General features: G+C 38.1%; 2 protein-coding genes across 4 annotated transcripts; both read right to left on the reverse strand.

The window, feature by feature from the left end:
- Window positions 1-1,191: 1,191 nt before the first annotated feature.
- On the reverse strand, window positions 1,192-16,294 carry rps6ka2 (ribosomal protein S6 kinase, polypeptide 2). Its single transcript, XM_034562703.1, has 22 exons — window positions 16,190-16,294; window positions 13,639-13,755; window positions 12,323-12,404; window positions 11,602-11,682; window positions 11,216-11,295; window positions 10,763-10,869; window positions 10,632-10,669; window positions 10,385-10,527; window positions 9,255-9,325; window positions 8,699-8,787; window positions 8,138-8,202; window positions 5,795-5,897; window positions 5,329-5,474; window positions 4,874-4,996; window positions 4,474-4,563; window positions 3,778-3,936; window positions 3,458-3,619; window positions 3,213-3,289; window positions 2,870-2,987; window positions 2,718-2,774; window positions 1,865-1,945; window positions 1,192-1,454 (listed from the first exon to the last, which is right to left on the reverse strand). Exons 1-22 carry the CDS (start codon window positions 16,292-16,294, stop codon window positions 1,287-1,289), a joined length of 2,262 nt encoding a protein of 753 aa, XP_034418594.1. The 3' UTR covers window positions 1,192-1,286.
- A 1,994-nt stretch (window positions 16,295-18,288) lies between these two features.
- On the reverse strand, window positions 18,289-24,809 carry rnaset2 (ribonuclease T2). Of its 3 annotated transcripts, none has more exons than XM_034529124.1 (10): window positions 24,663-24,809; window positions 23,741-23,818; window positions 23,563-23,617; window positions 21,247-21,302; window positions 20,952-21,009; window positions 20,577-20,641; window positions 19,770-19,883; window positions 19,604-19,649; window positions 19,352-19,426; window positions 18,289-19,233 (listed from the first exon to the last, which is right to left on the reverse strand). In XM_034529124.1, exons 2-10 carry the CDS (start codon window positions 23,809-23,811, stop codon window positions 19,042-19,044), a joined length of 732 nt encoding a protein of 243 aa, XP_034385015.1. In that variant the 5' UTR covers window positions 23,812-23,818; window positions 24,663-24,809; the 3' UTR covers window positions 18,289-19,041. The 3 variants fall into 3 exon arrangements, with proteins under 3 accessions (XP_034385015.1, XP_034385006.1, XP_034385025.1); XM_034529115.1 differs by having other exon boundaries at window positions 24,643-24,779; XM_034529134.1 differs by having other exon boundaries at window positions 24,652-24,775.
- Window positions 24,810-26,110: the final 1,301 nt, after the last annotated feature.

The raw sequence follows: 26,110 nt of genomic DNA on the forward strand, positions 1-26,110 counted from the left end.
TATTAATTTTGGAGCATCATAATCTACATTCCTACTGGTAAATTGTACAACACAAAGTGTGCTACTCAGGTCTGCAAACACCCTGTTCAGTCTTACCTCGTATTTGCGATTGTACAACTTATTAGAGACAATCAGGGCAGCAGCAATAGACAGTAGACCTTTATATACATTCCTCTGACACAGTGGTTCTCACACATTTTGGCTCTCAGACACAAACAGTGGTGTACTGGCAGATACTTGACTCACTCAAGCACACACTGAAAGATGATCTATATTGCTGACTTAATATGTCAAAGTAGTATAGCCTGCAGAGTTTTGCTAGTGTGACATTTACCAAGGAGCGATATGATGCTCTCCCGGTTGTCCTGCCTCTATGACTTCTCTTAAGCCAAATAACATTTTTAATATGTTATGAAAAAACACAACAAACTACGTTCAACATAAATACTTTCATAGCTCACCGTTTCATCTGATCTTGGAAGTGCAGTTGTGATACATTTAACAATACATTTTACAATAGTCAAAGGCTGTATTCATGGAAGACAACAATACATACAATACAATTATTAAACATATTATTAACAATAAGACTTCAATGGCATTGTTAATGATTCCCTTTGGTAGGATATTTACATTTTTAACATGCATAACTCTGTATAATTCAGAGGATTGATTGTAGGAAACATGTTATAATCAGAGTGAGAGTACCTCATTCAAATACATGTTACTCTAATCTATATCTATTCTTAGATGATGATTCTCGAACATATCTATAGTTGGATATATGTTAGATCAATAACTGTGGAAGACTGTATTAATGTATGACATGAACTCCTGGGCACATACATGTATGTGCTGAATATGAAACCTAAAGTAAACTACTTGGCATGATGTTTGTGGCACTGAATAGGCTTTTTCTGAATATGGTGAACGGACTAATTTGTTCCACTTTCTGTAGATATAGATTTGTCTGTGTACATTGCATTAAAATGCTAATTGTATTCTGACATGTATGACACAAAAGAAGTAAACGTCAATGTGTTCGCTTTGATTATCTTAACTTAAATGTACACTTTAAATAAAGTGAACTGAAGCTATTCCTGTTGACAGCGATTGCGGAATGCTTTATTTTTATAGTTAATTAGGCTTAAACCCCTTATATGATACCATTTCTAAAATCTGCTGCATTTAGTTTTCATAGGCCTAGGAGCACTTTGTAACAAGGTTTATGCGTTTCAAAAAGAGTATGTCTTCTTTAATTATGTGGGTCTAGTTTCTTTTGATTTTCATTCAGATTGTTGAGACTTTTCCTTTTCTTTGGGTTCTGAATTCTTTTTGGGACTCCCCGGTTTCTTCACTCCTCGCCGTTGAGCCAGACTGGAGGACTGAACAGGCTCCAGGACAGGAGCAGGAGCACAGCGCTTTAGAGCAGAGTAGGTGGCAGACAGTGCCCCCTGGTGGAAGAAAAGAGCACTACGTCATATCATATTAATACTGGTTTAATCTGTCATGCAACTAAATAAGTGGCAGACAGCACCACCTGCTGGAAGGACAGGTAACCCACGACAGTAGTTTGCATTCTTGTACATTTTGCTGATGCTGACATGAACTCATGTAATACCAACAGTTTCTTGAAGAGCTCCGTCATTAAGGGCAACAGAAATACTGACACATGCAAACTGTCAGACATGTTACACACTTTTTTTGACAAATAAATCTTGAATTTGACAGGTGAATGTTCATTTTTGTATAAACTGCATTACCAGTTACAATGAAGATATAACATAGCTACACACAAAAACATAATAACAAGTATTTGATCTGATATTCTGATGATGTTGACTGTACACACACATGCACTGACCTTCACAGTAAGAGCATCTTTTCTGGTGAGAGTTTTGTCAGAGAGCTGGTCTCTGTCTACAATCCAGGTATGACGAAGTACCTAATAGAAACAAACATTATTTATTATTTTCTATTTTCTTTTCAAAAACTTCTCTTACAGGAGCAGTGTGTAGGATTTGGTAGCATAGTTGCAGATTGCATCTAACTGAATATCCCTCTGCACATCCCTCCCTTTCAAAGCATGTGGCCTTCAGGTAACCTAAATATGCAAAAGTCCCTCTCTAAGGCCAGTGTTTGGTTTGTCCATTCTGGGCCACTGTAGAAAACATGGCGGTGCACCACAGCAGACTCAGTGAAGAGGACCTGCTGTCTATGTAAAATGTAATCAGCTCATTCTAAGCGAACAACAAAACAATGATTCTTACTTTTAGGTGATTGCACACTAATGAAAAGACAGTTATGAATTTGATATTATATTTCTGCTAATAAACTATACTGTAATATGTAATGTATTTAATAATCTTTCCTGTCAACAGATTGATACTCCAGTAAAAACTATTCGGACGAAAAACCGTATCAATGGGACTTAAAGTAGCAGCTATCTAAAATAGCCTAGCCATCTAAAATATAGCCATCTAAAATAGCCTAATAAAGCATACCAAGTCATATGAGGGACTACTATACACATATGTATATATGTATATATATATATATATATATATATATATATATACATATATACACATATGTATATATGTATATATATATATATATATATATATATATATATATATATATATATATATATACATATATACATATACATACATACACATACATACATACACACATACATATATAAATATTAGTACCTGTGGGGCAGTCAGGCGCTGGTGAGGGTCCACGTGGAGCATCTTCATCACAATTTCCTGTTAAACATATGCATACATGGTATTAGTTTATTTAGACAACAACAAAATCATTTTATGTGTATATAATTCCCCCAAAAGAAAAAAATCAGAACCTTGGCAGCGTCTGATACCAGGTCCCAGTTCCCGCCTTTGATAATGAATTTTCCACTGCCAATTTGAGCCAGAATTTCTTCGGCTGTGTCCTCAGAGCTGCTGGCAAACGGACTGAAGCTGGGACAATAAGAATACAAGCAATTCAAAAGATGGGTGAAATCAGTCCAAAGGTAGCCTTCTAAAATCTACAACTGCTCTGACATTATTAAATCTAGACACAGTAAAAGCCCAATGTAGAGATGTTAAAAGACCTGAAGTCATTTTCCAGGGGAGTTTATAGAGAACACATTTTTGTTTACAGCAGCAGGAGGATGTTGCATGTGGTTTACACTTTAAACTGACCCAGCTATTATGGTGTAGAGCAGGATGCCCAGGCTCCAGATGTCACAGGCTGCATCATAACCCTGTTTCTTCAGAACCTGCATACACGCAAACACATTTTAACAATATATTATGACCTGGTGTGATTCTTTTCTATGACGATTATTTTTAAATATATTTTTAATAGCTGTTCCGTAATTTGATTTGTTTTATATGTGTTGGTGAGAAATGAGAGACTTCCTATTGGGATTACTGATATATAGTACCTCAGGAGCCATGAAGGTAGCTGTGTAACAGGGAGTCATCAACAAGCCATTCTCAGCCCTGAGCTGTTTGGCAAAACCAAAATCACATATTCTGATGCATTCTGGGAGTCCACTGTCATCAGAATACCGAATGTTACTAGGCTTCAGGTCTCGATGCACGACCTGGAAAAATGAGAAAGACACACACACACAGACAAAAACGCAAACTTGATTTGCAACAAAGTTAACATGATTCAATGGTTGCTCAAAACCCAACATCATTTAGCAGGTAGGTGAAAACAGTATAAAGAAGTCTTGTCTCAAAGGTTTTGTGTTTTTACCCCCTGCGAGTGTAAATATTCCACAGTCTTGGTCAGTGTGCAGAGGATGTCTGACGCATCTCTCTCTGTAAAGTTTGGCACCGTCAGCGCTCGGTCCAGCAGCTCGTCCCCTCTCAGTAAATCCTGAACCATGTACACACTTTGGCCGTCGTCATACACCTGATGATGAAAGCACACACTCAGGGAGTTGGAATCACCAGAAGCCACACAATACAATATTATCACCATACTTGTGTCACAATACAATCTTATTGAGATTTTAAACAATTTGCGATATGTTGCGATAACATGTATTGTGATTTATTAACTCTTTTCAACTGCAAAATATTTAGTCTGAACCCAATCTGTTTTATCTAATAAGATACAATTTTCACTCGGTTCATCTCACTTCAATACTTTTTATTGCAGCAAAACAGGTTCGTCAGTCAACAGACAGACTGAAGTGGGCTGAAAAAGCAAAGATAATCAAAAGGTTTAATTTTTATTTGCAATATTAGTAGATTATATAATAAAAGATTGATACTTGGTGTCCATGTATCGATACAATATTGCCATACAAAATATTGCTCATACTATGCCATATTGACCTTTCCCCCAACCCTATTATATACTGCTGTAAAGATGCTGAAGAAGCTCTTCTAACATGGCTGTTAAAGAAAAACAGGTGTCAGGAGTGAGTGAGTGTGTTCCACTTACATCCTTTAGGGTGATGATATTTGGATGTTGTCCGTATCTTAACAGGATCTCAATCTCCTCTGATGGATCTTTCCTCGCTCTGTCAATGATCTGACACAAAAACAAAAACAACAGGTTATGTTTAGAAAGACACACACTTGCAAACTTCTAAATAAGCAGGATGCACAAAGCATTTTGTTTGGGTGGTTTGATGTAATAATCACCTTATACATATGTAACTACTACATTTTGTTGGTTGGATTCAGACGTGTGTTTGAGGTCAAACTGTGCTCTGAAATACTTGGACAAACACTGTAAATGCTTTTGATGTATGTTCAAAAATACTTTAAATATAATATAATGTTGATATCATAATGTTTTATATCTAAATAAGTTATAGTAAAAGTGTAGTGTCCACTACCTTCACTGAGTACTCCACACTAGTAACTCTGTGCAGACAACTTCTGCAGACAGAAGTTGCTGTCTGTCCAACTTCCTCCTTGAGCTCATACACATCACGGAAGGCCACGTCACCTTGGAGGTGCTGCAGGGAACACAAACAATCAGACAGACACTCACGCTTCTGTTATATTTCATGTATCTGTCATCGTCAGATCTATCAGTCATATATTAGCTGTGAGAATAATGGCATGGCTTCTGCAGTCAGTTGCTGCAATAATAGTTGAGCAAGATTTATGTGGGTCAGCATAATTATATCGCCACTTGCTTCATCCAGTCTGTCAGTTAGCTCATAAAGCAATGATCAATTTAGTGATTTATTTACATGGTTAATTTGTTATCCGATCAATGTGCTAGTGTGTCATTTATTTATTCATGTGTGGATAGGGCATGAGCTGCTTTCTTAAAGACACGTACCTTTGCTATGGGATTGATGTTGTTTACCTCCTGGTGAGAAGGTGCTACCGTAGCAACGCTAGGCTCCTGACTTTGATTTGTTGCAACAAAGCTGAACCCACGAAACAGCTGGTGTGTGTTTGCGCTGGGAGGGATGCCGGGAGAATCTGGACAGGCAAAGACAGACATGTGCAGATACAAACATGTGCTCACAATACTTCACCTTGATGTACTTATTACAAATGTACATCTCATTAGGGACATCAACATTGTGAAATACATATTGAAAAATAACTTGTATTTAATTTGATGTAAATTCTATGAGCTGTAGTTTATAGTATATTGTATAGTCTATTCATCTCAGTTTAATTGTCTTTAATTACATAAATGGTACTTTTTGGTTTATGATAGACAAATAGTATTTATTTGATTGATATTTAAATATGTATGTGTACTGTATGTTGTGTGTTTTTTGTGTCTCAGTTACCAGTGGGTGTTCTGGAGGTGAACTCAGGGTCAAAATGGAAAGTGTCTTCAGGTCTTCCAACTGTAGGTTTGAATGGAGGCCTCAATTCCTTCCTGTACAACTTCTACAGAAAACAGCAATAACGTCAATACCAGCACTTATCATAAACCACTGGTTTAAATACAAAATAAGACATGATCTGGTGCACATTCACAACAACAATTAATATAAAAGTGATATTGCAGTTAGTGTGTGTAGTGAGACGTGTGTCTCTATTATTTCCCATTATATTGCTGTGTTTAATAGTCCCTAGATCCAGAATGAACAACAAAATATACTGTAGGTTGGGTTCCACAGCAGTTAAATGAAATATTCATGTCCCACTCAAGTTTGTCTCACATCTCAAAGCACTAATCATTGAGTGATGCATGTAGCCTGATCTTTAAATGTAATGTGGAGCACAAAGAATAGAACAAATTTAGTAATAAGAAAATTTAATTAAGATTGGATTGGAAAATAAAGTCCTCAACTCGTGGATAATAAACAGCCAAAGTGATTAAAAAGAACACCCTTATTATGTAATGTGATGTGAGGCCAAGTGAAAACCGCACATTATATATGAGTACAGAGTATGTACATAATGTATTTTTATTTACTCAAGTGCATTACTGACTATGGCCTGCAGGTGTCCCCATTGCAAGTCAACAACAGTCTGACAGGTCTCTTTGAGTAATATCACATCAAATACATAACCAGCATTGGAAAAAGTATCTATGGTCAGACTAATGCACACTCGTACTTGCTATTTGATTTGTAATTAACATTCTCTGTGAAGATGAGGTTGCAGAATTTTGTTTTATTAATTTAGTAATGGAGATGGAAACATGAATAAAGGACTGTAGGTTCACAAAGAAAAAGTCAACTAAGATTCTGATGGAGTAAAGTGTTATGCCATATAGTGCACAGGGTTTTATTTAGCGTAGCGTGTAGGAAAACCTAAGGCTCTTATTGTCACGTCATGCCAGCTACACAATCTGTAAATGGGAAAATGTGGTGTTTGGCAGAGGCTCGTAGGTATTTATGTAGCGAGGAGTACAGTGAGAGCCAGTGGTGAGGGCAGAGATTAGTGGACATGTAAAGCTGATAATAGTGGATTTTGTTATTCACAAGCCTTCTGAACATCTCTGATAAAGAGGAATGGGTGCAACAGTGTGACAACCAACAATGCTTAAGGAACACACTCACACTTCTTGTGTGTGTTGTCTGTTATTATGAAAATGATTTTTTCAAACTAAAAGCAGCTGAAAGTAGCCTGTATAGAATATACAGTAGTTACATAAAGTGCTTTGCTTTCACCAATGTGAGCTTCTTGAGTTGCTTTTAACTGCTCTTACTAGGCTTTGCAGCAGCAGACTTCTGCAGCATGAATGTTACTCACATATAACCCAGGCACTGCAAATCAAAGCTTTGGGCACGACGGTGTACAGTTGAATGAATTTCAAGCAGCGCACATCCAAGGAGTGGATGTCAAGGTTAGATTGTGATAGCAACGGTAATGTCTGCAGCCAGAACATATGCGCATGAGCAAACCTTCTGTGAGAAAGGCTATTATAGATAAGAGGATTAGTTACAATAAAGTTGAGCAAGACAGGAAGACAGGGAAGACTTTGCTCCAAAGCAATACAGAATAATGACTCGTGATAGTGGGTAAGTTTTGAGGAAGTGGGTGTACAGCTGCACAGTTTATATGTAAGGATACAACAATTACAGTTATGTGATTTAGATGTTGCCCTCGATGGACTGGCGGCCTGTCCAGGGTGTCCCCTGCCTTCGCCCTATGTCAGCTAGGGATAGGCTCCAGCGCCCCCGTGACCCTAATGAGGATAAGCGGTATTGAAAATGGATGGATGGATGGATGATTTAGATGTGTTGTTCTTATAATAAATGTTTTTAAATTTAACACAGGCCGCTAATCTGAGCAGTGCATCTCAGAAGTGGAGCTTCCAAGAAACCAGCACATTTGATGGTACTGAAATAACTGTTTTCCACGCCAACATCCTTACATGAAGCAGCTGTACACTGTATATCCAGTAAGTGTGAGCAACCAGGTGCAGTTGTTGGTAGTCGTACAGGGTATTAATTTACAGACCTTTACCACAGCTGTGGTTAACATACTCGCATACGATGCAGACCTGTCTGTTAACAGCGTCAAGAAGCCAACCTTGTTTCACTTCCAGCTGAGTCTGTGATCATGTTGTGTATAATGCCAGTGAGTATATAGTGTCCTTCCTTGCAAAAAAACAACAAAACTGGACAGCTTAAAATCATGCAGACCATGGAACATTCACCATCAATTGTACTTACAATCCAGTCTATTGATGCAAAGAAGCGATGTCTTTTTATTTCTTCCACTCCATCTGGTCCTGCACCTATCAATCACGAAGATTCAGACAAGATTCAAACAAGTTGATCTAAACATGTATTTAATACAAACTAAATAATTCAAAGTCTATGATGTACACTGCACATTTCCAATGGACCTCCATGATGGTTTGGCTATTTTGACATAAATGGTCATGTTTAACATTATTTGCATAATATAGGATGACTGCAACTTCAATTTAGGCACTTAATTGTGATAATTCACAACATTACCACGTGCTCTGAACAGACTTGATTTGTAGAATATTATATTTGTATTTGTATTTGGCCATAAACAACTACAAAGTTTTTGCAAAGTGTTAAAAATTACAGATTTAATTTTGGGTTGCTTCTATCATCGGCAGCCTTGTCATCCCTTACATGTTGTGTCCCTTCAGGTAAAAGCTGATAAGCCAAAGCGCCACAAAAATGTAGATGTACTACCATTATTCTGAAAACATACTGTATTTGCCTGTCTATTTCCAAGTTTTATGTGTACAGTACCGAGTCGATTAGCAGGGTTCCTTTTGAAGAGCGCTCTTAATAAACTCTGCACTTCAGGACTGAGGAACTGTGGCATTCCCAGCTTAGCCCTGTGCAGAAAAGACGAGAAACCGGTGTAAAGACATGCAGATGTATGGTAGTGCTGTTTGTTTGTAGTATTGGATCAGTTTAACTTTGTTTTCCAAGCAACAACTTTATCATTTAGTTTATTCAGGTATAGTGGGATGTTCCCGAGATTGATAACTACACACGCATATAAGAAACTGATCTTGAATGAACCATAACTAAGAAATGCATTCTTATTTGAAATAGTAGACTACTTGCATGCATTTGAAAAGTGAAAGAGGAAGCTGATTAAAAACGTTGAGGGGAGAACATCCTCTCCATACCGTATGTCAAGAAAACTACTGTTACGGAACTAGTACATAGAAACCAAGAACAAGACACTAATGACACATACAGAATGAACACTGAAGTAAGACCTAGACCATTAGGATGTGGTCATAAATAAAAGAAGCTTTAGGAATAAAATGATAAGAGTTAAAATTGGTCTTACTTAAGAATAAATGCCATTGTTTCCTTCCGATCTTTTCCTTGGAATGGTAATGATCCTGTCAACATCTCAAACTGGAAAACAGATGATAATAATTGTCAAAGCACCTTCTGCATCAGTCTGGTCAAAACTACAACTAAGGACAAGTAGTCTGCACCTACACCTACAAACCCCCGACCAGACCAATACTTCTACTGATGAACAGTAATATTTCCACCAGTAGATCCAGTAGAGATAATCGTAGATCACAGTGCATGTACAAATAATCAAAAAAGAAATTGTTTGTACAAATTGAATTGTATTTCATTCTATAGCGTTGATCAATTAATCTTACATCTATCGAAACTATCGAAATTAAAGATAATACATTTCATAATACATTTTGTGATAAGAAACAAAATCATAAATTATGGATGGGATATTTTTATTAGATGACAAATATCAAAATACTAGAAATATTAGACGTATTATCAAATACCTTGTGTTTAAAAGAGAACATAAAACAGTCTGATGTGTAGCAACAAGTCTGCAACTGCTGGTGACATGCCCCTGTATTACATCACCATTGTTCATGTTATTTACTTGTCCCACATATATTAGTGTTTTGAATGAAATGTAATAATCTTTTTCCCACACATGTTGTTTTCATTTATCAAAAAGGCTCCCTCCACTACTGTCTCTGGGTTCCACAACATCTGTATAGTCTAAAGGGAGCATTTTGAAATGTTCTATTTGTCAGCTGTCAGTGAATGTTAACCTCCTTTTCAGTATTAGTAAAAAATAAGCCACCAGGCAAACAAAACAAGCAAAATCCAACAGATGCACGATTACAGAAAGTAATGGGACCTGCCAGAAACAGTAATTAAGCAGCTTTACTGCCAGAAGAAAGCCACATTCAGAATCCAATAAACTGGCACATTATGTAAGAGTTGAGTATCTGGCTCATATGATACAGTAAATGCTTGGACCATCTACACAGTCTGGGGATCATCTACAGGGACCTGAAACCTGAAAAGTGTCTTATAAAGGCTCCCTTTTTTCTTGTACTCCGATCACAAGTGCACATTAAAATAATAAAAATGGTAAATAGGGTGTCAAAGTAAAAGATTGTTTTAAGATGAAACAAGTCTCACCATAAGTACCCCAAATGACCACCAGTCAGCACTTTGTGTGTGCCCTCTTCTGTTCACGACTTCTGGAGCCATGTACTCTATTGTTCCACAGAACGAATATGCTCTCTTATCGTGGTCAATGGCCTCCTTACTCAATCCAAAGTCTGAAAGAGAGACAAAGACAGGGGGGAACACGTTAAGATGGACATGAATGAAATGGAAAAGAAAGACAGATTGTTGTCAGATGTTTTTAGCTGGACGCACTGACCAGTTATCTTAATGTTTCCTTCTTCATCCAGAAGAATACTGTTCGGAAAAAAATAACATTAAAAGCTGCTTTCAAATTATTTTGGAAAAAATAAATAAATAGATAGAAAAAAAGGAGCCTTTATAAGATACTTTTCAGGTTTCAGGTCCCTGTAGATGATCCCCAGACTGTGTAGATGGTCCAAGGCCAGGGCCAACTCTGCAAGGTAGAACTTCACATCCTCCTCAGTGAACATTACCTAGAACAAATAAAGACATGTAGATGCTAGTAAAAACAAAAAAGATCATAAAACCGGAACAAATATATATATTTGTGTTTGTTGTTGGAAAAACTAAATACAATTTTTATTTAATCACCATAACTTATGTTTGTTTACTGATAATGCATTAGCATGACAGCAATGTAGGCCATGCACGGTCACATCAACACAGTGTTCACAAGGAGAAGGAAGTCAAGTATGTTCACTCCTGGTGATTCTGCATAAGCGTTAACCAGCCTATAATAGACCTTTTATAAGTAAAGGCTTGTAATTATTTTAGTACTATTGGGATAAGAGCTAGGGAGCCTATCAGGAGGAAACCTACCTCCTTTGACAGTCGACTGAAAAGGTCTCCTCCTCGGAGGAAGTCTAGGATCAGATAGAGCTTTCCTTCTGTCTGGAAGGCTACTCACACACACACACACGCACACACACAGACACACACACACACACACGCATGTATTGTATTATGTTCATTTGAGGAAGCATTTGAAGCAGAAAAGATTAAATAAAATAACTACATTCAACCAGGAACTTCCCTACAAAAAGCTATTTCAATTAGAACGCATGTAAAGACTGGGCATCGGAAAGTTATCTTGTTATCTCTTGTCAAAAAACAGGATCTTGTCATACAAGAGAATAAATGGTGATTTCAGAGAGACACATTTTCATATCAGCACCTAATGAAGACCATCAGACGGTCAGACTTACCATAGTGCAGTTTAACAATAAATGGATGGTTCACTTCGGCCAGAATGTCTCTTTCCATCTTCGACCGCACACGATCACGAACTGTGGAGGAAACAGCGGGGCAAGAATAATTTGTTTACAAACACAATATACAAATATTTCAATCTGATAGTTTTGCTTTAGGCCAGACCTATACCATCTGCATTTTTATGAAACTACATTAAGTTAATTGAAACATATATATTTAATTAAACAATCCCATGGTGCTGCTGATCTCATAGTGCTTTAGTCTACAACCACATTAAAAGTGTTATTGAAGCATCCTTGGATAAGACCATAACTTTTTTTAAAGCTTGTACAAAGACACTAAATCAGCACATGGCATCTCAACCTGCTTTTACAGTACATCCTACAATAATCCCATTCAGTTTATCTTTATCAAAAACTAACCTCTTTTACCCCAAATCCTCTTAAAAGTAGGGCACTCTGAGAACTCTGACAATTATATCTTCCATATCATTTGTGGGGATAACCAATATTCATCTTATCAAATTACCACTCTGCTCCCCAATAAAGAACAAAGTTGTTATTTCCGCAAAATGTGTCAAGATACAGTAATTTATTCCATTCTTACAGACACACAAATAGGTTAACAATACAACAAGTAAGTAGTTACTACTTGGAAATGAAAAGAGGCAAACAGATAACAGGATACGCATCTCTCAGGACCTTTTTCTTTTACCTTTTAGAGTGGCTTTCTTCAGGACCTTCATGGCATACAGCTGCCCTCTGTCCACTCCTCTGATCTTTCTCACCAGAAACACCTGGAATCATCATCATCATCATCACCACCATCAGCAGTAGCATTAGTTAAAAAAAGACAAGAGTATGGAGTATGTTATTTACGTTATTCAAGTGTTGCTAATGCTAACAGAAGAACCCGTTTCAATACGTGCAACGCACGCACGCCTTTTCTTAATGCCACGCCCATCTACTGTCGCTACTTTTTGAGCTAATATTCATGGCCCTTTGCATGAAACATTCACACAAACCCAGTTTCGGTGTGGTAGACAGTGTGATTGACGCCCGTATTTAAGCTAGCTACGCTAACCTGACCTCGTGTGCTCGGCCTGGAGCCTCCTACACGGAAAGCGCATCGTGCGGACCTCTTATCTCGCGACGCTCACCATTCACTTGGCCTTCACTGATTTAAAGAAGTGCACGAGTTGTCAAACTGCAAATCTAGAAATAATCAAAAGTAGATGGCTTATCATCAGCAGGCGGGTTTCAGCAATGACACAATCCTCAAAAGTACTTTGACTTCTCTTTTTACACACATCTGTGTCATTTACTTCCGAGGCAGTGTTTTTTACAGTTTGCGCTCGCCCCATTGGTTCCAGTTACGGGAAAACTATTCTGCAACAGCATACAATGTTTGTTCAGACAATAGTGCCCTTTTGATTTAGTGGCTGAAGTTTGGGGAACATTCTTCCATGTTGCAAGTCCTCATCGTCCAACATCAGTGTCTGAATGGGAGCAAATCCCTCCATTCTGTATCCTGACTTTCCGGGAAAGACTTCCAAGAGGAGGGGACGCTATTATAGCTGCATGCTAATGCCCAAAGCTTTTGAATGAGATGTTCAGCAATTGCACACGTTCACATACTTAAAGCACATGCTGTATACATGTACATAAGCACATGTGAACATACTTTTGACCATTTAGTTTATGTTTGAAGTCTAGATATTCTAGTGAGTCTTACAGATGCTCTAAAATACTATACACTATAGTACAGCTGAAGAAGTGCTGCCCCACTGCAGCACCTGACCTAAGTAATGACCTGCTGGGTCAGACAGAAGTACAGAAAGCATTTGGCCTCGTGTTGTGGTGGGTTATCTTTTAGCTTGCTGCATCAACACTGATATTCCGTCTTTATCTGAGACTGACGTCTGATCCAATTGATTTGAGAACTGCTTTCCCTTGAATTTTCTTAACATGGTTAATTGTTTAAGATATTCAGGTCTCAGTGTGGTTATAGTTCAAATGCTTATCTTGTACCTTTCCATAGGAGCCCTGTCCCAGCACTTTGAGCAGCTGGAACTGAGAGGGGTCTGCTTTCTCACAGCCCTCCTTAACATGGTGGCTGATGTCAATCTCCTTAAGTATACTATCATCCTGAGAAAAGAGAGACAGATGTCACTATTAGTATGTTATTTACATATTTACAGACACAGTGACAGAAAAAAAAAACTAAAGCTAAGAAAAACTGAGAGGGTAATATCTGTCTCAAAAGTGAAACATGAACAAGATGAGATGCATGATGATGCAACATCCATACCGATAAGACGTAATCCCTCTTCTAAATACACACGAGGACCCATGGTTATTTATGAGTTATTATGTTATTGCTATTATGTTATTGCTGGAAAGGTATGGGCAGAGGTCAGTGGCAGTGAGGCATAATGTAAGCTGCCTTTTTGAGCCTATTCAGTCTGCTAAGTGAAGCAAAAAAAAGAAAAACTGCCAACCCAGGGCAAGACTGAGATTGGTCAGTGTAACAATGTACTGTACCTCTGTAAAGTTAGCATTTAGAAGTGGCGCTATACGCCCCACCTTCAATCAAGTGACGTGCTCACAGGAGCTAGATAGTCTCAACGGTAATGGTTTGTAAATTCACACACATAAGCTGTATTAAATTGTTGTGCTCTTGCCTTTCCTGAGGTCTCCATTCATTTTTAAGACAATTTTACAAATATGGTTTGGCTACAGCTTTATTTATGTACTGCTAATATACTATGAATTACTATATATTTTATTTCTATGAATATACTTTCTCATTTATTTTTGTAGAATTGTTCCTTGCCACTGTAAAACCATTGAGGCCTTTATGACTAGTACAATATACAATGTTTTCTATGAAATTAGAGTAATATCTGAGACTCAAAGTCTATATGAAGCTAAACATAATCAAACTGTCACTTATATCTTTTACTGCGTAGACAAGTTATTTGAGGCTATCTCTGTTAGAGTTGGATTGTCTGTGAGTAACAGCACATTTGTATGTGATACTTAATAAAGATAATTCCAATTGTTCCAGACAGAAGGTCAAAATCGTCTATCACGTTATAGATAATTTAATATGTCGATAACGATGTATATATTACAATGATTCATGTTTTCTGATAACTTAATACATTCATATGATATATGATATAACAACCGTGTGGTTAAATACTGGATTAAATATGAGTATTTTCTCATGTAATTACATATTATAATCACATATTCTGAGAAATATGAGGTGGTATGTGCTTGTTATTACCAATTTAAACAAAGTAATTGTGTATCATGATGTTTTCTGATATGATTTAATCACAATATTCTATGAAAAGATGATACTATTAATCATATTCAATTATCGCCCAGCCCTAGATCATAGTTTCCCTTGCATCAAGAATTAGTATAGAGTCAGAATCTCTATATTAATGTACTTGTATCAAGAACATGAATTTGTATTCTAGAAATGGCATTAAATATAATACATATTAATATTGGAAACAATTGTAATGAAGAGATCAAGGGAGGGAAGACACCTGCTTATTTGACTAAGTTTTCACATACATTTGTGCAAATGCAAAAAATGCTCTACTTCCGGCCCAAATGTTTGTGTAACTGTATTAAATTATTATTTAAATGGCTGTTTTATTAATTAAACAGGGCAACAGGATGTGCATCAACCAGAAGGAAACACGATCAAATCCTCAGTACTGCGATGCTGATCTATTGCTGACCCTGAACTCTGACCTTCCCATGAAGAGGACGGAAGTGAAATACATCTTCTTCACGTGGAGCATTTAAAGCATGATGTCACAGATGTGGATAGTCAGCCAAACAGGTTAACAAACTCAAGCAGACAGACAGTCACCAGCCAGAAAGACTAACAATCACACAAACGGGTAGATAGATGTCAAGATGATTCTTCAGCACTCTGTCACAACAACAAAGACCAGAGGAGGGGAGGGTATCTATTTATATCTCAAACAAACAGGTAGATGCTCTCCAAACAGCACACAGCCTCTCTCTCTCTCTTCCCTGCTGGTTTGTTTGGGCTATAAATAGACCTCAACTGCTGTGGCCGTCCACTGAATCAATCTGTCTCCATCCATTAATCTATCACTCTGCCTGCCTGGCTGCTTGTTTGCCTGTTAGCGTTTTTTGTCCCTCCGACTGTATTTTCATGTAGCTTGTCTCTCTCTCTCTTAGTCAAAACACAATATCTGTCTGTCCCTCTGTTTTCTGAATTCTTGTCAGGCAGAGGAGCAGCTGTAACAATGCTGCAATGTCTCCTGAACGGCTCCACAACAAACCAAATAACACGCATTCTTCCCACACCCATTACCAAATGCACACAAACTTTTCACACTCATCCTCATCGACTGTTGAACTGAGACGGCTGCTGCTATGTCCTCAATATTCACTCAAAAACACACATGGTGCAACTGTGATGCAATCCCCTTTTCAGCATGCGCAGATTCACACACACATACTAATCCCTAGTTGATAGAAGTTCGTACTGCTCCTGGTGGACTGTCAAAGCAGCTCGACTCACCTCTAGTTGACAGAAGCCAGTGTTGTTCTTGTTCCTTGCCGCCTTGTTCTTCAAATAGATAGAAAACCATCTTCTTACTGTGAATTTTCGCGTGCTGGTATCCATGGCAACGGGCAGACCTGTGCATCTATCCCATAATGATTAACATCTCCCTGCAGGGGGGTCCCAAGGTAAAGATGCAGAAACAAGAGGTTTTTTTTGGGAGGGGGGTTATCTATTTGTCCCGCAGTTTATCCATTGGCCCATCCTCGATGCAGTCGTCGCTTTTTAGTTCTCCCATTATTTACATTCGCTGCTCGTCTCTCTGATGTCGTGTCCCCCCTCCGTCTCCCAAACGCAGTAGACGTCAGTAAGCACGCAGTCAGAGTTGTAAAGGAGCTGTTAATCGGCGCAGACAGACAGATGGGTTGACGGACGGGGCAGGTGTTGCTGCGTTTGGGATTGTCTTGTGTTTTGCAGTCGGCTCGCTGCGTGAGGCTGCCGGGAGAGGTGACGAATAAATCTGTTCAGCTGAATCAGGAGAGGTGTGTGTGAGCTCACTCTTCATCCCTGCCTGTGCATGTGTGTGTTCATCCCCTGCTTCCTCCCTCTCTCTGCAGAAGGGATTGTCACCAGTCACATTGTGTGCCGGCAAGCTCCCGACCCCTCCCTCCCTTATTCTCCCCTGTTTCTGCCTCTCACCTCCCTCTCGGTTTCTCCTGCCAGCATAAAGCAACAGCTGGCGAGGTCACATGGTGTAACCCAGCTACCTCGCTCTGTCTCCCTTTTCCTCTGTTCCTTCTCTTTAGCTTCAGCCTGACATCCAATAACACAAAGACTGAATAATAAATGATGACAAATAGCAGTGTAAATGTAGATTGTAAGCAGCATACCAGTAGATGTATTTGGAAAATACTGTGGATCAGATTCAGCGACATTACATCAGAAATAATTTTTGAGGACAGCAATCAATGTTACAATCCATAACGATGACAGAAGCAAGGACAGCAATCCCAGAGTGTACATCATCATCTGGTTGCTAACTGGGCATTGGGTGTGTGTATGTGGAGGTACATGGATATGTCACATCAGCAGCTTTGCAGAACTGCAGTGTTGCATAACCAGAGAGAGGGAGAGAGGGGGAAATAGAGACCAAGGGAAGTGGGGGAGATGGGAGAAGGGCTTTATTAGATGAAAGGTAAAGTCAGGACTGCTCCTCTATCGCTGATGTGGGCTTTAATTTATTTCTAAAATAAGATCTTATTTATTCAGTCGAAGTAATTTGCCTCAAACTGTGATCCTCAAACTTGTAATGTTGCTAAAAACAGGGCTCATAGTGCTGTCATGTGTTTGACAGGATTTGGACTACATTTGGTTATACGACTAGCAGAATCAGTAGCTTCTTTTAAATCACTTCTTAAAACCCATTTTTATAGAACTGCTTTTAAGTGATGTCGTCCTTTTATGCAGTTTCCCCTATTTTAGTTTGTCTGTTCTGCTTTATTTTGTATTTGTAATTTTGTATTCCTCTATTGTGTTCATTGCCTATATGGCATGGTCTCCTTTGCCTCATGTATTTTCTGAAATGTTTACTTTTATTGATGTTATGTTTTTACCTTGCTTCTATGGAGAGCACTTTGTAAACTCTGTTTTTAAAGGTGCTATATAAATAAATGTATTATTATTATTTAGAATATAGCTGGCACATAGTTTCAAGGCATTTTAGCACTTTTGAAAATGTAATCAGATGTGTCCAGTCAATCTGCTGTGATGTGTTGTGGGAGGAGATTCAGGATTATGGACTGGTGTCTTTGTCCCGGGAGGATTAAGGCTCTGTAAGGAGATCACAACATTAATATTCATACCCACTGAGTAGATATGGAGAGACTGGCATAAGACTACAGTATTCTACATTATACCACATGCATAGAAAGACAGATATTTCGACGGAGGTTAAGCTGGACCTTAGAACCATCCTCACTCCACCACCGTTTTCTATATTCATTCACTAAACACTATTTATAGGTTGCCTTCACTTTCTATTAAATAGATTAAACGTGCACATAGACACACCGTAATCAGTTTTGAATGTTGCATAATAACTCACCAACGATGGTAGATTGACTTGATATCCAATGTTTTATTGACATTTAATTCATTGACAGTACAAATGTCAATTTCAGTAATTTCATACCACAGCATTTGCCCACTGCAGCTTAGTTACAATTACAATTTGACCTTTCATCTTACAGGAAATGTATTTATCTATGCACAAAAAACAGCAATAATCAAACAGCGTCAATAGAAACAAGTAATTGTACAAATCAGCTGGGGATTAAGTAGTGTTCACTAGATAATTTGCTACATCCTTGAGAAACAAGTATTTTATCTACCAGAAATGGTGTATAAACAAACTTCTATGACGTCTTGTGTGCTGTATTGTGTTTAGTGTGCGTCGTGAGGTTTCCATAGCAAAGTATTTGGGTATTTGGACTCGTATACTAAAACAGAACGATGTAGAATTTACTCATTACACCATATACTATATTTATCTAGTCCATTAAAGCACCACGTAGTAGTGAAGTGTGTGTCCTGGTCTTTGTAGGATATAAAAAGAGCAATGCACTTCAAGGGGATTTCTTATCAGATACCTGTCAAAAATGTTTCTTGACTGCACTGATTGTGTGGGGGTATCTGACATTCCTCATTAAAGCTATGATGTTCAGTGTTAAGCCTGGGGGAAATCTAATAATGGTTACGTCAGTGTGTGCGCACATGCTTAATCACAGTACAGTTTTAGTTGTTATGTCTTTGGGTTTGTTAAAGTAGGGTTGGAGGGAGCTGTTGCGTTTCAGTCAGCACATAAATGTGTTCTATGGAAGTAGTGGGTAGTAAACTGGCACATCATGGTCACACACACTGAACCCAGATGCCTTATCAGCAATGAGATTGCCCCAGTCTCCCTTAGATATCTTCTCCGTGGTAACATATTTCTCACAGTCCATGAGGGTGAAGTCAGGGTTAAAACAGATTTCAATCTGCCCCAAAATCTGGAAATCAGCGTTCTGTAAAAATTAAAAACACACATTTTAACTGTCAGCTGACATTTGAAATAAAGCTTAAATACACTGAAAAAAATGCAAATCATAATTTCATTACTTGAATGAAATGAGGTGTTTCTACCTTTGATGGATGGACACATTGGATCTTAGGTTTGATGCTGTAGAAGTTCTCTATGACTCCTTCAATTTGTGAAAGCTACACCCAGACACATTAGGAGCAGAGAGATTAGCAAAATTGGGTATATATTATATACCCAATAATATTATTAGACCCTATTATTACGAGGCACTTTATTCCTTACATAACACAAATATTTAAGATTCTAATATACGATACAATTATATATTAATGTTAAAATATAAATAGACCTACTTTGTAGTATGTTTCTGAAGGGATGATGTCAAACTTCTTCAGGACGCTACAATAACAGAAACTCATTTATATTTTTATGCTTTCCTCCAGAGTGACTTAAAATAAGACCCAGACAATACAAAGAACTAGAAAGTGAAAGACGTGTGAGGGTGTACATGTGCGCTACCTGTCCAAATCCAATTTATGGTATAGTTCCAGTGCCTTGCCGAAGTATTTATGTTGACTATTCAGAGAAGCTGCTTTGGCTGCACATGTGCCATGTTTGTGCCACTCATACTTCCTGTTCAAACAAACAAGTAGCAATAGGTTTTACAATAATTGTGTACAAAGTAATGCCAGGAATACAGAACATGATAATGAAAATCTCAATGCGTAATATTTATGACTAGATTCCGCATGACCCTGTGGTCAAAGCTGGCTAACAATAAATTTCTGAGCACAGTGTATAAATGCATGAAGCAGCATTTTAAAGGGTATTCCCAGATGTATAGAGAGATTGGATACACTTTATAATAATTGTGATGTAGTATATTGCTGTCACAGAAACAAAACTGGAAGTAAATGCTTGTAGCCATTCGGGGCCAAGTGAAATGTGTGGCTGTGTAGTACATACAATCATTTGGATAAATCACTATATAATATTTGCTTTTTTAAATTATAGTTAATCATACTCATTCAAGAGTGTCCACACCATGGTATGTTGGACTCAAGTACATCAATGTCCACTACTGCAATCGGCAATGTTATTCAGTAATGGCTTTATTATCACTGTCAATTACTCGCATATCCAAATACACAATAGACTAAACAAACAAACAATGCAGCTGCAGTTGTAATATACATGCTATAATAATAATAATAATGTGGTAGTAGCACAGTAATATAGTATATACAACTAGAACATACCAGACTAAAGAAAGTATCAGACCGATTGACAGACGAAAGACAATTAAAGGATTGAGTGATATAATACCAGAATGAAGCAGACAAGGGGTTAAGCAAGTCAGGCCAACTCTTCTTCATGTCTGGAAGCAGGTCCTGAGAACACACACACAACAACAGATTTGTTTTATTTATCAATACACTAGCTACAGAAAAGGAGGATAACATCATTATTGTACCGTCTACGTTTGGTGTGCTTTAGATTAAAAAAAGCTTTTCATTTAACTTTCTGAAGACTATGAAGTATTTTCCCTTTTCTTCTTTGTTCTGCCAATTGCCATCATTGTAACTGGTCTCCTTTTTTCTTGATGAATTAAAGTGACTATTGTTTTACAGAAAGAATATATTAATTACATGGATTATACACTCAGTTTTAAAGCTACACTGAGCCTGAACAGTGATGTACCTCGATTAGAGAAGAGTTGAAATGCCACGATGAATTGCAGTCGATCCCTTTGTCTGGCCTGGAAAACAGTTACGATTCACAGTATTAGATATATTACTTTCTCTGTGTTACTCATTTGCAGAGAGAGAAAAGTAGTAAAAACAGGAATTACAGCCATGCAACAATGACTTATTAATGATATTTTCAGACAGGACTCATAACCATTTTTTAAAGTATCAATACCTAACAGGTAGTTATGCCATGCTGATAATCAAAATCTTATCTGATTTTTAAAAAAAGAGAGAAACCCACTGACCAAAGTCCATGTAGTGTCCAGTAGCTAATGTTGGGATGACAAGCTGGCTGCTCCGTCTGTAATGTATACACATGTCTACTGTTATTCCATCTGGAAGCATAAACCTAGCACTTAATTATGTCATTAGTAATTAAAATGAGCACAAAGAAAGTTTGGGAAAGTAGCTACTAGTGCTGCAATTAATGAGCATTTCTATTAGTGATTAATTTGTATAATTCTTAGATTAACCGTTTAATTGTAAGACATGAACTGAACAATTACTTTAAACATACAGTGTGCCTTGAAATAAAATGAAGTTCTACATTTTCCCACTAGGGAAAGTTGCAATGCCGAATGGAAAGGGAACAGCAGCAATGTTGCAGTTAGGAATCTACTGTACATGTACACACATCTCCTCAGGTGAGTCTCGGTATATCATAACTCTTAAACGTCTTGAAATTGCCCCGATAGAATATCCTACTGAGAATTTTAATTTGTCAATCATTAAGCAAAATGAGACCCAGAGCAAATAAATGGAAAATAAATGTCCACCCTAAACACAAACCTGTCAGACCAAAACCACCATCTTGCCAAACTTTCTGACACAGAAGGCGTATGCTACAAAACCACATGATACTCATGCTTGAACCAGCAGGGAGGTTCTCCAGAAAGCATAAAAAGCCAGAAATGTGTGGTCAAAAGCACAAGATATGGGTTGTGTGTTTTGTGTCGAGACTTGGTTAAAACGGCATCTTCCTGTGTTGAGCAAACTCTTGCCTAATCAAACCAGATTGTTGACACACAGTCAGTCTCATGACTCAATGGAAATCACATGATACAGTATATATATATATATATATATGTAACATTAAGAGGGGAAACAGTGTCTAGAGACTTTGTCTGGGATACCATGTTATTTACCAGTTGAACATAATTGTAGATGAATATCTGTACATAATTGTTTGATGAATATTATCCATCTATACTACCCTCAATAGTTAACAACAGGGTTCATCTTTACTGGTGCACACATGGGTATAACCAGACACAGATATAGTACTTTGGCTATAGTTATTACTGGACTATGACTGCTGCATGTGGTTACAATTTGTGGGGGTATTCACGTTAATTTCCTTTGTTGGGAGCCAAGCTTTACGATTATTCTGATTTCACATGAATGCAGCACAAAGTCTATGACATTTAATATTTATGTAATATGCATTTAATGCATTGTAACTCTGTTATGTTGTTCATTCTGTACACATGACATCTATTGCACTTCTGTCCACCCTCCTCTGTTGCTCTCCCGAAGGTTTCTTCTCTTTTTCTCCCCGTTAAAGTTTTTTTGGGGGATATTTTCCTGAACCGATGTGGACGGGACAGAGGATGTCGTATGTGTACAGATTGTAAAGTCCTCTGAGGCGATATGCATACTTCTCCTACTTTACCTCATTGCTCTTCTACTCATACTTGGTTTAAGTCCCCGTATTTCCTGATGGAATGTCAGCGTTGAATTTCAGGCTGCATGTGTGTTTTTGAAGCCTAGCATAGTTTAAACAGAGCAGCTAATATTGGTAGCCAGAGTAGCAAGTTATTGGACAATAGCATAGGAATCAATGGTAGTAGAAATATTGAGCTACACTTTTTACAGGGCTGATCACTGCCCCGCTGTGAAACGCCTCGCATCATGAACAATAACAAAATGCAGTACAAGACTGTTTGTTTAATGGTTATTTACCTAATTTAAGTGCACTTGTTTCGTTTCAGACCAGTAGTTTCTTTTAATGTAATTTATGGTGCATTTCATGGTGAAGAGACGACGATAACTACAATCACAATGACAATACTATATGCTGCAAAAGCAAAAACAGCCAAAAAGAGTCATTTATAAACCATGCGAGAGATGTACAGTCAACAAAGACCTCTGGGAAGCAGTTTGTTCAGGTAACTTAAGCAACGAACACTGGAGGGAACTTGACAGTGGCAAGGCCAGAACGATTACAGAGAGGGCTTGTTATGTTACTTTTTACAAAATAAACATTAAGGAACAGCTTGGATGAAAGGTAATTTTATTCCTTAACACAATGTGGAGCTATTAGATGATCAACCACATACATTGGACAGATTTTAGTAACTTAATTGTATGTTCCTGGATGTGTGCACCGAGCAGCTGTATTATTGAGGAAAACAGATTAACCAGATTGGGACTCAGTATTGGCACATATTCTATATTAAATGACTACAAATAGGATACAAATAAACTTGTTCGGGACATCCCTCATCACAATGTTAAGACTAAATAAATAAAGGAATTAGTAACGGCAGAAAGAAACTCACTCTACAGAATGTGTTCGGCCAGTGGTGGGTCAGGATCAGTTTGGTCCACATGTGTCTGAAATACACATGTATTGTGTAATTAAATGCACACTTTAATTATAAAAAATAATAGCAGTTCATTAGAGCATCTACCATCATATTCACCTACATGTACAGTATATTATTTTGTTGTACTTACGGAGGTGAAATCACAAATGCAGATGACAGGGCTGCTGCCAGGCAAAGCAGAAGAGCGGAGCAGAGCTTCATGTCAGATCTAAAAGAAGATAATGGATTTGTCAACGGCTGCTTTTATGCAGGACTCAGTATTGAAGGCGAGGACAACCCCAGGTTCCTCTAACATCCACATTATAATAACAACAACAACGTTCAGGTTAGAATTGGTTAAATAAAACATTTTGTGACTGGAGAATCCATGCATTAAAGTAAAATTCTATAAAAATGTATTTTTATGAAACCATGTATTACAGAAATTGTAGATGTTAGACAGGATTACTAAGCAAGAGAAACAGGCTCTTGCACAGAATGATAGTCATAAAAGGTAAAACAGGTTGTGGCTTTAACTGAAAGTAAATGACCTCATGTAACCACGTTAATTAGACAATAAACACATTTAACACATCAATCTATCCCTCAAACACACAGACGATTACATTTAAATGTGTTTGAAACCTTCTCCACACACATAACCAGGACCAGTTAACAGTACCTTCAACCAGGCGACAGTTTATCTATCTAAATATATAAGTAATGATCTAATGCTAATTCTGAGACTGACAACAGCGATTACCACAGGACCTCTCAAACTGTCACAACTCGATAGTGGGAACTTTGAAATAGTTACGTTGAAACGACCCAAAGACGTATTCATGTAGGTTACTTCATAGAAACATTTCAGTTCTTTAAAACGGCTATGAAATACAAATGTGACACACTTTGAAGTGAACGACAGCAGCACGAGGACACATTTTCGCGTAGTTTATGAAGACGTTAACGTAACCTAAACGTCAACAGCGAACACAGCGTAAAACCGACTCGATGCTTAAACCAAACAACCCTTAACTAAATTAAAACGCATACAATGTTTACTTATGCCTCACTCTGTGCCGGATATGTTTGCAACAAAAATACGTGGTGGTTACTGGAGTGCCGCGCCGATCACCATGGAGGAAACTGCGTTACACGGGACAGTGTTGTGGATGTCCTGCAGCCCATTCCCTGTGGTTGATGCTCAGCCAATCGTGTGCGCCGTAGACGTTTTTGCGTCGTCACGTGGTAGAAGGGTTGGCTTCATTTACTGTCCGGACCGCGCCGGCTGATTTTTTTCCGGCACACTTTTATTATATGTGTTGAACCAAGTTCGCTGATGTAACAGCTTGTACAGTCGTTTTTTTACAGAATTATCTAAAAATTACAAGAAAATATGACAGCATCAAGATTTCTTGAAAGTAGCTCTATTGCTGCTGATGTGGAATATTCAAGTGACACAAGCAACACCTGTGATGTTAAAAGCTGTCTTCATAAAGAGTGTCAATTTTACAATGTCAGTTTCACAGTAATTAATTTCTTGGCAGTATCATATACATACTTATTTATACAGTCTTATAATTACCTGGGTGTTCACTTGAACAATAAACTGGACTGGTCTGACCACGCTCATGCACTCTACAAGAAGGGACAGAGCAGACTCTTTCTGCTGAGGAGACTGAGGTCCTTTGGGGTGCAGGGAGCACTCCTGAAGACCTTCTTCGACTCGGTGGTGGCATCAGCCATCTTTTATGGAGTGGTCTTCTGGTGCAGCGGCATCACAGCAGCTGACAGGAGGAGACTGGACAAACTGGTGGGGAAGGCCAGCAGCGTGCTGGGGTGTCCTCTGGATACTGTGGAGGTGGTGGGAGACAGGAGGATGATGGCCAAGCTATCGTCCCTGATGGACAACACCTCCCACCCCATGCAGGGTACTTTGGCAGCGCTGCACAGCTCCTTCAGCCACCGGCTGATTCATCCCCGGTGTCTGGGGGAGAGGTACCGCAGGTCCTTTCTCCCCGCTGCTGTCAGGCTACACAACAAGCTGAGCTCCCAGTAGGCCACAAACACTTGAACACTTTGGACTTCGCACTGAACAGCACTTTAGCCCAGTTGCCCAGTTGTGCAATACCAATACGTTTAAGTACTTTTTAATTTTTAAATTTATTTTATACACTTTATCCACTTTATTCTATTTCTACTCCGTCTGTATATATAATATTCTTCTTGTTTTTTACTCTTTTATCTTAATTATGTTATTATACTACTTGTTTTACTTATTACTGTGAGCAATGCTGCTGTAATCCTGTAATTTCCCCACTAAGGGACTAATAAAGGATTATCTTATCTTATCTTATCTTATCTTATACACACACACACACACAAACATATATATTAGATCACAAAACTCACGGCTTGATCATTTCACGGATCGATCAAAGATCAGATCAGCACAAGAGATCCCTGATCACGTTTATTTTGCCACTGATACTTAATTTATTAATCCAGGGTTCACGTGCCC

Source organism: Cyclopterus lumpus, chromosome 3, assembly GCF_009769545.1.
Source record: "Cyclopterus lumpus isolate fCycLum1 chromosome 3, fCycLum1.pri, whole genome shotgun sequence".
Lineage (NCBI taxonomy): Eukaryota > Metazoa > Chordata > Actinopteri > Perciformes > Cyclopteridae > Cyclopterus > Cyclopterus lumpus.